At 40.6% G+C, this 13,034-nt stretch overlaps 1 protein-coding gene across 2 annotated transcripts in view; it reads left to right on the forward strand.

Annotated features, from left to right (window-relative positions):
* ZSWIM6 (zinc finger SWIM-type containing 6) overlaps window positions 1–11,908 on the forward strand; it is a 114,234-nt gene extending 102,326 nt beyond the window's left edge. Inside the window, exons 11-14 of one of the 2 annotated variants that reach the window (XM_054809143.1) lie at window positions 1,497–1,654; window positions 2,186–2,349; window positions 6,962–7,043; window positions 9,320–11,906. In XM_054809143.1, coding sequence (XP_054665118.1) covers window positions 1,497–1,654; window positions 2,186–2,349; window positions 6,962–7,043; window positions 9,320–10,182 — 1,267 coding nt within the window. In that variant the 3' untranslated portion in view covers window positions 10,183–11,906. Of the gene's footprint in view, window positions 1–1,496; window positions 1,655–2,185; window positions 2,350–6,961; window positions 7,044–9,319 lie in introns of both variants that reach the window. The other variant, XM_054809144.1, reaches the window with a different exon arrangement.
* Window positions 11,909–13,034: the final 1,126 nt, after the last annotated feature.

A 13,034-nucleotide genomic window follows, 5' to 3' on the forward strand; every position in this document is an offset into this window, starting at 1 on the left:
TTATTTTTATGTCTGTAAAGCTACATAAAGAGGTGTCTCAGTGGTACTAGGGAAGACATTTGACTCTTGATACAAATCAAAAGGGAAGTCTTTTTTTTTCATATTAGTATGCACATACGTGTGTCTGAAAATGTTAATGACCTGCTGATAGTTATTTACGTAGTATGTTGTATTTATATGCCTGCTAGATACCTTCCCATATATTCAGAATTGCCTTTCTCAGGGAATTCTTATGCTTCAGGAACCTACAGAAAACTGATGGAACTTAAAACTGTCTTACTGTGGAAAAAGACATGCACTCCAGTTACTTAAAGAACTTAGGTATTTATTTAAGTGCAAGAAATTGTAACTTATGTTTAAATGAGCTTATTCTATAAAAAATATTCTGTCACAGAATATCACAATGCATTTGGTTTTCGATATTCAGTAGCTGCAATTTTACTGACAAAAGAGATCCAATTTCCTTTGTCCTCCCAGATGACTTCCTGCTAGAAAATCAGTTGCATATGAAAGCTGGTAGAAACAGAACTCAGATGTTAACCCTGATCAAGAAGCTTCTTCTGGACATTATCTTATTACTATCATTTGATGTCTCATTAACCATTCATGTCCTGAAACTGTGCTTAATTGTACTGAATAAAAATGTCTATCTTTGTTCAGTCCTATGTGGTCCATTGGCATTTTTATACTATCTAGTGTACCGGTTGTATTTAGTGTCTTGTAAGGGCCATCAGTTGAGTCTCTGTTGTAGGCCAGCACTTGTGTTGTAGTAGTCTACAGCAAACACATTAATTTCCATTTTCTAAGTATGAATTCTCATAAAAATAAGACTGTTGTAGATTGATGCATTCTTAAGGAAATTTTTGCTTCAGTTTTAGAAAATAGAATCTGAAAAGTAAAGGAAACTTCCTCTGTCACTGCTGTTTGGGACCCTAACATCAGATTATGGCACATTATAAAATGTGCTAGGCCAAAGTTTAAGGACTTTAAAAAGTAGTCATAGTTGAACAGTAAAATGTGCTTTTTTGTATGTCTGAATTCATTGCAGGGTCATAATCCAAATGATTTGTTGAATATCCCTCTCCCTTACTTTCAGCATTTGTAAGTGAAGAAAGTATGTTCCAAATATTTAAAAATATTTGTGTTCTCAATACAGTGGAGAACTCCACTTTCCTTTCTGGGAGCTGTGATTCATAGGCTGAAACAAGGCAGGGAGAAAAGCTTCAGCTCTATGCATGATGCAGAAAGTCTCTGCTGCTTTGGCTAATGGGTGGCTTAATTGTCCTGTGAATTCCTGCAGATGCCCACTGATGTAGGCAAGTTTGGCAAATGGACTTTTGAGATTCCGCAGGAAGAGAAGTGGCTTTCCAATCTTTTTTTTAACCAAAAAAGCACATTTTGTAAACAAGGTCGAGTGTTCTTGCAGCTTTAGTTTTGCTCATGAGTAACCTAATGTAATAATGATTTAATGAAAGAGGATTTCTTCCTTATTTCAGGTTGCTAGTATTGGAATCTACAGCTCCTTCAGGAGACATGTCCCGCCCGCACCACATTGCATCAGTTGTTCCAAACCGGTATCCCCGCTGGTTCACCCTAAGTCACATTGAATCCCAGCAGTGTGAGCTGGCGTCGACCATGCTAACAGCAGCCAAAGGTACATTGCTGTCAGTCATGTACTCAACTAAATGCATGCTTTTAATATTGCATGGGGTAAACAGATTATAAAACTTGTGTTTAGAAATCCAAATTGCAGTCTGACAGGAGCTTGAAATGGGTCCAACAAACTGAACTGGCTTAAACCTGTCACTTAGTTTTGCTAGTAAAGTAATTAAGCTAGCTAGATGGTAGCCAGATGAGCTTGATTTTTAGGCTGATGAGACAGCTTTTTGGTCTTCTGACACACAATGTAGACTGAGAGACCCAGGAGTGGACAAATGACTTCTAAAATTCACAAATCAGGATGACTTTTGGCCATGTACTGCACTAACACCACCAGGCACTAGAGGAGTTTGTGCTGTCTTGTATATTTCCTTCATGTGTGATTTAATTATGAAAGGTTTCTAAAAACAAAGTGTGTATAACTGAAACATCATTCTATTGCATAGCAACAGCTGGCTCAATTATAATGCATCTCTGGATGTTTGGGAGCTTGTTCCATTTTGGTGATTCTGTTTACACCTTACAGGTGATGTTCGGAGGCTGGAAACAGTGTTAGAATCCATCCAGAAAAATATCCACTCCTCATCACACATCTTCAAACTTGCCCAGGATGCATTTAAAATAGCAACACTCATGGACAGCTTGCCAGACATCACTCTTCTGAAAGTTTCTCTGGAGTTGGGCCTTCAGGTATTTCCCTCATTCATTATTATTACAGTAGAAGAAAGGAATTTGACCCAGTGTTTGATGCATAGAGCTTTTAAGCATGGAGGACCATACCCTCTTTGGACTTTGTCTGGAGTTTTCAGATTCTGTTTTCTGAGGCAAAGCTAAATGGACTGGTTAACCCAGACCAAGGGTCTACACAGCCCCTTCGTGCCATTCGGGTGGAAGAGAGAGCTGGGAGCGGCTGGCTGCAGGGCACTCTTCTGTTCAGGGATGAGAGAACCAGTGCAATGAGTTCAGGAGTATACGTAGGTCTGGCTGGAAAGCAAAATTATTCTGCCTGCCAGAAATGCACTGTATTTTCCTCATGGCCTTGAGGTGTTTCTTACCGTTTCTTCCCTTCTGTTCTTCTAAATGAGATTTGGTAGGTGCTTGTCGAATTACTAGAGAAAGCCAAGGCCAACCATAATGACCTGTTTTTAAGGCAGACTGTGCTAACAGCAGCCCTTTCTACTTCATCAAAATCCTTTGCCCCACAAGCTATGGGACAGTCAGATGCATCGGACTCAGCTTGAAGTGTACAAGAGCCTCAGATCAGTTTTCAGGGTCTTAGGAGAGGCTGTGCAGGCTAAAAGGAGACAGCTAAAATTTAGCTATCTGGAGCATTATTGCCTTACACTGATGAATCTTGGAGTTTACACCATTCATTTCAACAAAAATAAATCTCTTCATTCCTCTTCAGGGAGTTCTTTAAAAAAAACCAAAAAAACAAAAAAAACCCCATGCAAAGATCTGAAAACCTTTGCTTCAGTAAACGAAGCACCAAAGACTTCTGGGAAAGGAACTGGGATAATATCCCTTCTCATACCAAAGAAAGGTACTATTTGCCTATTCTAGACATTCAGAAGCTAAAGCCTTTCATCAGAAAGCTGAGATTCTGTATGCTTTGTTAGCCTTTCGTATTTCCAAAGTTGCTGTGGAAATCTGCTTCTTCTTTCACATCTTGGTATGTTTCTGCCTTAAGTTTTTGTTTACTTGAAAGATCTCTGACCTGTGTGTCCTCTCAAGCATTCACCAAGTATCATTCAGTGGTAGCAGCACACTTTGAATATCGGTGTATTCGTGGATACCCATTTGTGATTGATGGTGTCATCAGAATGTCTTCAGTGAGATAAAGTGAAAGAAATGTCATGAACCCATACTTCCTCCTCAGTCCCAGGCTTTTGGTGTAGAACTCGTCCACTGTTCTGTCCTAAGCTTATGAAGGTGTTTTTAACAATCTTAAAGGTAGTTTGCTTTCCAGAAGGAAGATGTATAGCAGTTTTCTGGTAGTAACTCACAGCTGTGTAGATTTGTACAGTAATGCTTTTCCTGCAAAAATCTGAGTGTCAGCACTGTCTCTAGGGGCCTACAGATGCTTCCCCCTTCCCTGCCCCCGCCAACTTACTGGCAATTAGACTGTCTGTATTCACTGTCTAGTATCTGACTACTTACGACATTTATGTGCCCTAGAAAACTCTTTCTCCCCTCATGCAGTAAGCTAAACAGCAGTGTCCTCATAGGTATACTGTTCTGCCTCAGCTACAGCAATGACAAGTTGGCCTGGTTGGGCTGAGGAGATGATACCAACAATTTCACAGCTCTCACTGGGATCTCTGACAGAAAAGCCTCTTACATTGTTCTATATTTGGGAGTAACGTGTGAACTCCTGAGTTCTTTCTCCCTATTTCCAATGGGCAGTATGTGTTATGTGATTCAGCAGGGGGAAGGCTTTTAAACTGGCTGTGGAAAGAGGTCATCAGCATGGCCAAATGGGCATGGAGCATCTCAGGTGTATTCTGTCCTTCAGAACCTTACTGGCACAGGCACTGTAAGATCTGCAGGTACAGGAGGGGCTTCTGTTCCTCTGTTTGCCTGTTGTGTGCTACATCAGTGCAAGCATTACTGCACAGATGCAAACAGGTACTGCTGGCAGAACTGCTGAGCAAGTTAGTGCAGGTGACCACTTGCTGTGTGTTTGGCAAGTCATGTCCTTTCCCCCAGACCTGTGAATGAATGAATAAATAAACCTCCTTCCAATGTGTGTGATGAAAAAGTTTCACATTGGTGTGGCAGCTAATGGTTGGTTGGCCATTTTTTGTATCTCTTATGAATGGTGAGATCTTCTGTTCCTCTAGACTAAAAAATTCTTATAAAGATCTGTCAAGACAAAGTCAAAAGATATTCCATGTGAAGAGAGCTTGGCTTTCAGATAAGCTATGTAATTTGCAGGGGCCTCTTGTCATTTGCAGACTTCCTGGCTTGTTGAGAAGGTCTCTTCAATTGATAGCACAGAACTTGGATAGATCTTGGACGGATGTGAAACTCCCTTTTATGAAGAAGTAGCTCAAGAATGTATTGAGCAGAAATGAAATAGTTCTTTGGCTACATGTGCTACAGTATAAATTAACTGACAGTATTAATTACAGTATAAATTAACAGCTCCTCCTTGGTCAGGACACCAATACATGCTTTATTTGAAATTCTTGGGTTTTCTATCATCAGTAAAGGGCCCCTCTCTTGCTGTTCTCAACTTGACAGTTTAATCAAATGAAAGGAACCTAATTCCAGAATAGTTTGTCAAGAAATTTTTCCGTGTCAGGAAGGTAGATATGGTATTGTTTTTTGCTCTCAAGTTAGGACTGCCTACATTGGAACTACTATGCCCACCACATGTGCTGAAGGCTCTTGTGACCAGTGATCCTTTACAGATCACCACAGTGAAGAAGTAATTTTCAGAGAAGTGGTCATTCACACTAGTGGTTTTTTACCTCCTTCCCTCCCTCACCAGTAGCAGAATTCAGTCCATAACTCTATATGTTTTCTTGGATTGACTCTGCTTGGGAGAGACCAGACTCCAGAGAGACCTTGATGGGCTTGAGAGATGGGCCTGTGCAAACCTCATGAAATTCAACAAGGCCAAGTGCAAGGTCCTGCACATGGGTCGGCGCAATCCCAAGCACAACTACAGGCTGGGCGAAGAATGGATTGAAAGCAGCCCTGAGGAGAAGGACTTGGGGGTGTTGATTGATGAGAAGCTCAACATGAGCCGGCAGTGTGCGCTTGCAGCCCAGAAAGCCAACCGTATCCTGAGCCCCATCAAAAGAAGCGTGACCAGCAGATCGAGAGAGGGGGTTCTGACCCTCTACTTTGCTCTTGTGAGACCCCACCTGGAGTACTGCATCCAGCTTTGGGGTCCCCAGTACTAGACAGAGATCGAGCTGTTGGAGAGAGTCCAGAGGAAGGCCACGAAGATGATGAGAGGGCTGGAGCACCTCTCCTGTGAGGACAGGCTGAGAGAGTTGGGATTGTTCAGCCTGGAGAAAAGGAGGCTCTGGGGAGATCTAATTGCAGCCTTCCAGTACCTGAAGGGGCCCACAAGAGAGCTGAAGAGGGACTGTTGATGGGAGTGTAGCAATAGGACAAGGGGTAATGGCTTTAAGCCAAAGGAGGGCAGATTTAGATTACATATTAAGAAGAAATTCTTTACTGTGAGGGTGGTGAGGCGCTGGAACAGGTTTCCCAGAGAAGCTGTGGATGCCCCCTCCCTGGAAGTGTTGAAGGCCAGGTTGGATGGGGCTTTGGGCAACGTGGTCTAGTGGAGGGTGTCCCTGCCTATGGCATGGGGGTTGGAACTAGATGATCTTTGATGTCCCTTCCAAACCAAACCATCCTATGAAGATCATTACTGAGAGCTCTATGATTGACCTATTATGCTCTTTAATTGCTATGAATAGTAATACCATAGTATGATCAGTAGTATTGTCAGGTAAAAACTACATGCTTTCTTCATCTAGGTATCTGTGGGGTCTGTCCACGTATCTGAAGTAAGCTTTACATGCAACTTGATGCAGCATTTGTTTTACTGAATAAACATATTTGCCCATGTTTTGAGAAACAACATAAGCAATAACCACAAGTGGTGTAAAATAGGGGCACTACAATCGAAGCTTAGAGTCCTTTTTCTAGGATACTGATGGTTTTACAATGAAACTTCTTTGCAGGGACTCCTTGTTCAGAGACAAAAATCATCACTGTGCACTTCTTAATAATACTTGGATATGTCTGGAGTTGTATATGTATCTTTGCAGAATAAGCAGCCAGTCTTAATACACTAACTGCTATCTGTGTTGTTGAAGTCACTGAAAAGAAATGCAGATGAGGGAAAAATTAAAGGAGTTTGCCCAACAAAAGTTGACACATTTTCACTTTAAAGACTACTATGCATAGAAGGAGGAGACATGATATAATTTAATTGGAATAATTGGTAACTGATTGGGCTTTTTTTGTTGTTTAGGGGGGGCTTTTTTTTTGTTGTGGTTGTTTGGGTTTTTTTCCTTCCCCACAGCGAAAACAGTCACTCTCCCCTAGCCTTGAAGCATCTGCAATTGGAATTACTCTCTGCGTGCTATTCTAAGATAGCTGAGCAATATTTTTCAAATCTCTTGACATATCAGCTAAAAAAGAAGAAATGGTGGAGAGGGCAAGAGACTGTCCTTTTGAACCTCGATGTATTTGAGTAACTTAAAATCCCTGTTTGTTGGAATATTGTCTTGGTTTGCAATGGGATTAATTTGTATTTTGTTTGTTTTAATAGGTGATGCGGATGACACTGTCAACACTGAATTGGCGACGGCGGGAAATGGTGAGGTGGTTGGTAACATGTGCAACAGAAGTAGGTATGTTCTGAGATGCTTCTCTTGTCAGCTAATCTTAGAGGACTTGTCAACACTCAGGTTCTGCAAATGTCTCCCACTTTCTGTTCATCTAAATTCCTTTGGTGAGAAGACATTATGACGATGAGTGGTTTTTTTTTTAGGCACAGCCCAAGTGAGACAATAATTGAGTAATGCAGTGTGACTCCTTTCCCCCGCAAGGTGGGGGTGTGCCTAGCTTCATGGGAAATACCCCAGATTTCCCCTTGTTCTCTCCATGATGTGTTTGGGTTTGACGCTGCAGTAGAGAGAAGGCTCGTGGTTGTGGGCTGTTGCACTGTGCTACAACTTTGCTTGCTTTGAGAGGCAGGTAAGAGAGCTATCTGGTCAGCTGTGGGAAGAGGAACCAGAAAACAGGTGAATGAAATGGTGTGGATGCCTCCTACTCTGTGGCAGACAGGCTCTCATGAAGTGGTTCTCATTGTTAGGGTTTTTAAGTCCCTGGGTAAATCCAGGCTTAGAGTGTAATGCATCTTTAAGTGACTATGACATTGTGAAGGCCTCTCATCAGCACAGGAAAGCAAACCAAACACCAGTGTACCCATTGTTAACCACTTAAGGCAGAACCAGCCTTATACGTGGAGGACAGCAGTGTGAGAATAGTGCACTCACATGGATGTTCTGTTCACTTCTGGGCTTTGCCATAGGTTTCCGGTGTGTCTTGATGAGGCGTTCCTTAGTTTCTGTATTCCAGTTTACCATCTGGAAGATGAAGATACAGAATCTGAAAGTAGGGATGAGTGCATTAAAAACTGTGTAGCTGTAAAAAAAAAAAAAAAAGCAGGTGTGGTGGTAGGGACAATATAAGTGTTTACGATATGGGAGCAGTTGTAATTGTCGCTAAAGGTTTTTGTGGAAGGCATGTTTCCCTACTGTATTAATTCCTTTTTCATACTTCTGAGTTAGATTGCATTGCATAGATGCTTCTTGAGTTTCAGAACTTCAGAGGATTGCTGCTGCTTATTCTCTGGATTAGTTTATTCTTTGCTTTACGCTTAACTGGGAAATTAATTTTGTCAGTAGCATGGGAAAATACAGCTTTCCTTTGTGTGCCCTCAGCCAGAAAGTGGTTTGTGTCTGCAAATTTTTGTGCAATGCTTTTGTTTTATTGTTTTTATATCTTTGCTAAGATAATTATTACAGAGGCTATCTTACAGATATTTGCGCCTGGGTATTATTTTGTGCAGTTGCATATTGGCAAATAAAATGCTGGGTTTAATACTGCTTTAAATTAGTTTACATATTCTAATAGCAGTATCTCATAAAGAACCTATAATGTCATGCAAAGTACTCTTGAGACTTAATCAAGATGGTAAAGCAAGGAATCTGTTTATTTAAATGAAGATCTTGTATTCTCTGGCTATGCTGAATTGTTGCACATGGGTGAAGGGGTGCATGGGAAGCATCATAGTCCTACAGAGAAAATGAGGACCTCTGGGTGTGGTTTAGGTGGGCTCACAGATGTGTGTAAACTGCCTCTAGCAATAATAAGGCACTCTAGTTGGCTATAAGGTTCAATTTATGGAACTCATTAGTCACTTTTTCACCCTTCTTCCCCCTGCCAAACACACACACAAACACACACACCAGGAATAAAGTGATACTGAGGAAAATACCTATTTCAGATAATATCTAGTAGTTCATCTTGCTCAGAGTATTTCCCTAATAAGGACCTTGATGTTCAGCACATACACATTTGATGGAAGATGTATCTGAAAAGTCTGTTGGGAGGAGGTGGGGGTTAGGTTTTTTTTTTTGAAGGTGTGCCATGATGTTCTATTAAGAAAGCCATTTAGCATACTTTCATGTTCTTTTGTGCATGCGCTGTGCCTTGAGATGCACAATGAGAAAAGAAGTTAAAATTGTCTTTTAAAAGTGTTGAGTGTGAGGGCTGCTTTTGAGTGATGTGATCAGACCAAATGAGCCAGAAGGTGCTATCCAAATTGTCTTAAATAACAAGTAAAACAGCTCAGTTGTCACACCAGGAGATTAAAGCTTATTTTGCAGGTGTGTTTTTGTTATTTTCTGCATATCAGTGATCGCTACAGAGTTTGCACAGTAGCCTTTGTTATAATGTCCTTTTCCAGCCATGCTGTCTGGTTTAGCCCTCCTTGCTGAGGTGCATCCCCTTGGATGTACTAGCAACCTCTTAGACTTTGCTGCAAATGTAATCTTTTGGTGAACATCTGTATCTGCTCGGTTTTATCAGTTGTGGCTAATCCTTTTTTTTCTCTCCCCAGGTGTTTATGCACTGGATAGTATCATGCAAAACTGGTTTACACTTTTCACTCCAACAGAAGCCACTAGTATTGTTGCTACAACAGTGATGTCCAACAGCACCATTGTCCGTCTGCATCTGGACTGCCATCAGCAGGAGAAGCTGGCTGGCAGTGCTAGGACGCTTGCTCTACAGTGTGCCATGAAGGATCCTCAAAATTGTGCCCTCTCTGCACTGACCTTGTGTGAAAAGGATCACATAGCTTTTGAGACTGCTTACCAAATTGTTCTAGATGCTGCTACAACTGGCATGAGCTACTCGCAGCTTTTTACTATAGCACGATACATGGAACACCGTGGTTACCCCATGCGGGCCTACAAGCTGGCCACTTTGGCCATGACGCATCTCAACCTGAGTTACAATCAGGACACACACCCTGCCATTAATGACGTTCTGTGGGCATGTGCGCTCAGCCACTCCCTTGGGAAAAATGAGCTAGCAGCTATAATACCTCTGGTGGTCAAAAGTGTCAAATGTGCAACAGTACTGTCAGACATTTTGCGTAGGTGTACTTTGACCACTCCTGGCATGGTGGGACTTCATGGAAGGAGGAACTCTGGTAAGCTCATGTCACTGGACAAAGCCCCTTTACGGCAACTCTTGGATGCCACGATCGGAGCCTACATTAATACAACTCATTCACGTCTCACTCACATCAGCCCGCGACACTATAGTGAGTTTATAGAGTTCCTCAGCAAGGCCCGAGAGACCTTCTTAATGGCTCATGATGGTCACATCCAGTTTACACAGTTTATTGACAACCTAAAACAAATCTACAAAGGCAAAAAGAAACTGATGATGCTGGTTCGTGAGCGGTTTGGTTGATGAAAATGTGTGAATGGGGGGTTGGGGGGTGGGAGGGGTGGTTTGTTTTTACTTGAGCCTGCCTTTGTATCCTTTTTAACTTAAAGAAACAGAGCCACACCGGTATTATATGTGTATAGTTATATTGAGTTTGCAAACTAAACTGTCATGTTGTGAAAGTTTGTGTGTTTATTTTTTTTCTTTTTTCTGTTTTGTATGAGAGAGAGGTTAAAAAAGGTTTGGTTTACACTGAGTATATGTTGTCAAGTGGCAAAAGCCCACATCGCTCTCCTGTTCTTTCTGTATACGTTCACAGCCTCAAAAACAAACATATATTGCAATGGCTTTAAAAACCAAACAAAACACCTCCATCCTGTGATAAGTACCTCGAATGGATTCAGCTTTACTCCTTTGTAACTCATCCTTACATTTCAGCATATTTAAACAAACCAACAAGTGAAATACTAATAGTTAAAAGGCTGACCACGTGGCTTTGCAGTGCTGTTCATCCAGAAGCATGGCACACAATGCTTGTGCATGTGGAAACTTAGCGACTGTCAACATACATTCTCAGGGATTTATCAAAAAAATTAAAAAAAGAATGAGAGCATTTATTGTACTGTATATATATTATAGTATATGTCTGAATATTGAAAAATATAACATTAACTAATTTATAAAAAAAATCTATGTAATGCAAAATACTTGAAGCTGCAGTAGCTTGGTTTTAAACAAAAAAGAAAACCTATCAGAAGGACTAAAGTGCGCCTTGCTTCAGGGTTGGCTCAGGTGGTGAACTATATGCTGGGCATCTATGCAGAGCCACCTTCTGGATTGCATGGTTGGACTGATACTTAATGGGGAAAATTTTATATATATATATTTATACAACCTGTGTATACATATATATGTATACACACATACACACATGCTTGTAACAGGCACTATAGTAAAGAGGGACAACAAAAAATACACAGCCAGAGCAGCAAGCCTTAGCATTAAGAATACAGTATGCCAGAATCGGGGTTTGTGCCTCCTAGCCTAGAAGACTTAAAGAAATATCCTTTTTGACACAAAACGCAAAATGTTTTCCAAAATGATTGACATGATACATTACGCCTTTGCAGTGAGCTAATAATAAGCTAACCTTTGTGCACAAATAACATATATATATTATATATATATTCTGCATAGGTATTTTGACTTTGTGCAGGACAGAAAGTTGTGTAGGTATGACTTCTACTTTTCCGTTTGTTTTTTTAATATATTTTATTTTCTCTAGAATTACTCAAACAAAAGCAGCCTTCTATCTTGCCTTGTCTTAATGCTTTAAAATAACCAAACTGGAGATCTAACTACCAAACTGTTCATTATATTATTAAATACCAACTTTGGTTACAGTATAGTGTCTTTACTTTAGCTGATGGTTCTGTATCCTTGTGCTTTTTAAAGCAGTTTTTATGTTTTGGTGCAAAAGTTGTCCAGTGTCTCTTGTTCCCTTCATTAGAGAACATGCTAGAGGTATGTTTGTAGGTATTTTTGTTTAGAAAAACTATTTCATGCTCTCCATTTTATTTATTATAATAGGTAAAAAGGTTGTACTTCATCACCCATGTAAACATGCTCATGAAGTTGAAAGTAATTAAGATTTGATACACTGATATCAATTTATTTATGTAACTAAATCACTGTTTTATAAACTTGTTAATGATCAACAATTTTTTTGTTTTGATTAAAATTAGTTTTTTGAAAGTTGATTCTGCCTCCTTTATGGTGTCTGTTACTGGAGTTGAATTGTGTACGAATAGTTCATTGATCTTAAATGCCCAGCTTGCAACGGTGGTGCATTATGGTGGTAAGTAATATGACCACCAACCTCAGGAGAGAAATGTTTTGTTCCTCAAATCTGCTGAGGAATGGCAGTTTTCACAGCTGCTGGTGGAAGAAGACCTGGTGCATCAGAGGAAGGACCAAATGCTGCCTGTGATAGAAGATTGAAGGTTTATGCAACGAACAGTAAGCCTTGACATACTTTCCCGGTAGGATGGTAGAGTATGTTCCCACTCAGTGGATTATTTGGGTGACAAAGGGAGTTATGTACTGCGAATATATACAAGGACAGTTCTTGCTGTTCTTGGATTGGCTTTTCTGAAGTCTTTTGGGCCATGCAGCTCATTCCACCCAGCATGAAGTTCTTGCTCACCAGCTGGCAGCCAACATTTCTGCTTTTTTGGAGCCTTTGCTCTGTAGGAGTTGTGTGAGTTTTCCAGCCCTCAGTGAAGAATGGGCTATGACATCATTGAAAATTGAAGAAGAACTTTCTGCTTTGCCAACATCTTTATCAACTTAAGATTGTTACATGATGTCATATTTGACTATATGATCCATGATCCAAACACCTTCACTTTCTTTTTAGTGTCTTCAGGTGAAAAGAGAAATAGCATGCAGCAAGCAGCTGTCAGAGACGCCAGTATAACCATGAATGCTCACAGTGAGGTTTGTGTCACCACCAGAAGACGGAGAAAAAGGTCTGAATCTTTGCACAACTTGTCATGTAAAATATGAGTCTTTAGCAAGCCTTGCTAACAGCTGAGTTGTCCTGACCTAATAGTTCCAACCTTCTGTATCCTCTATCCCTTCCAAGTATTGAATCCTCATTACATTTTTGCTTTGTTACTTTGTCCTAGATGAATTTTCTGCTACAGACAGTGAGGAGCAAGAGGGATACTTCATTCTGTAACATGGTTTGTGTGATTTTGGGGTTGTGGGCTTATTGGGGTTTTCTGCCTCTTACAAATAATTCAGTATTAAGGATATTTTGTGTTATGTAGATTGCAAAACTGAAACCCATTTGAAGACCAGGCTTCAGAATT

The sequence above is a fragment of the Grus americana genome, chromosome Z (genome assembly GCF_028858705.1).
Source record: "Grus americana isolate bGruAme1 chromosome Z, bGruAme1.mat, whole genome shotgun sequence".
Classification (NCBI taxonomy): domain Eukaryota; kingdom Metazoa; phylum Chordata; class Aves; order Gruiformes; family Gruidae; genus Grus; species Grus americana.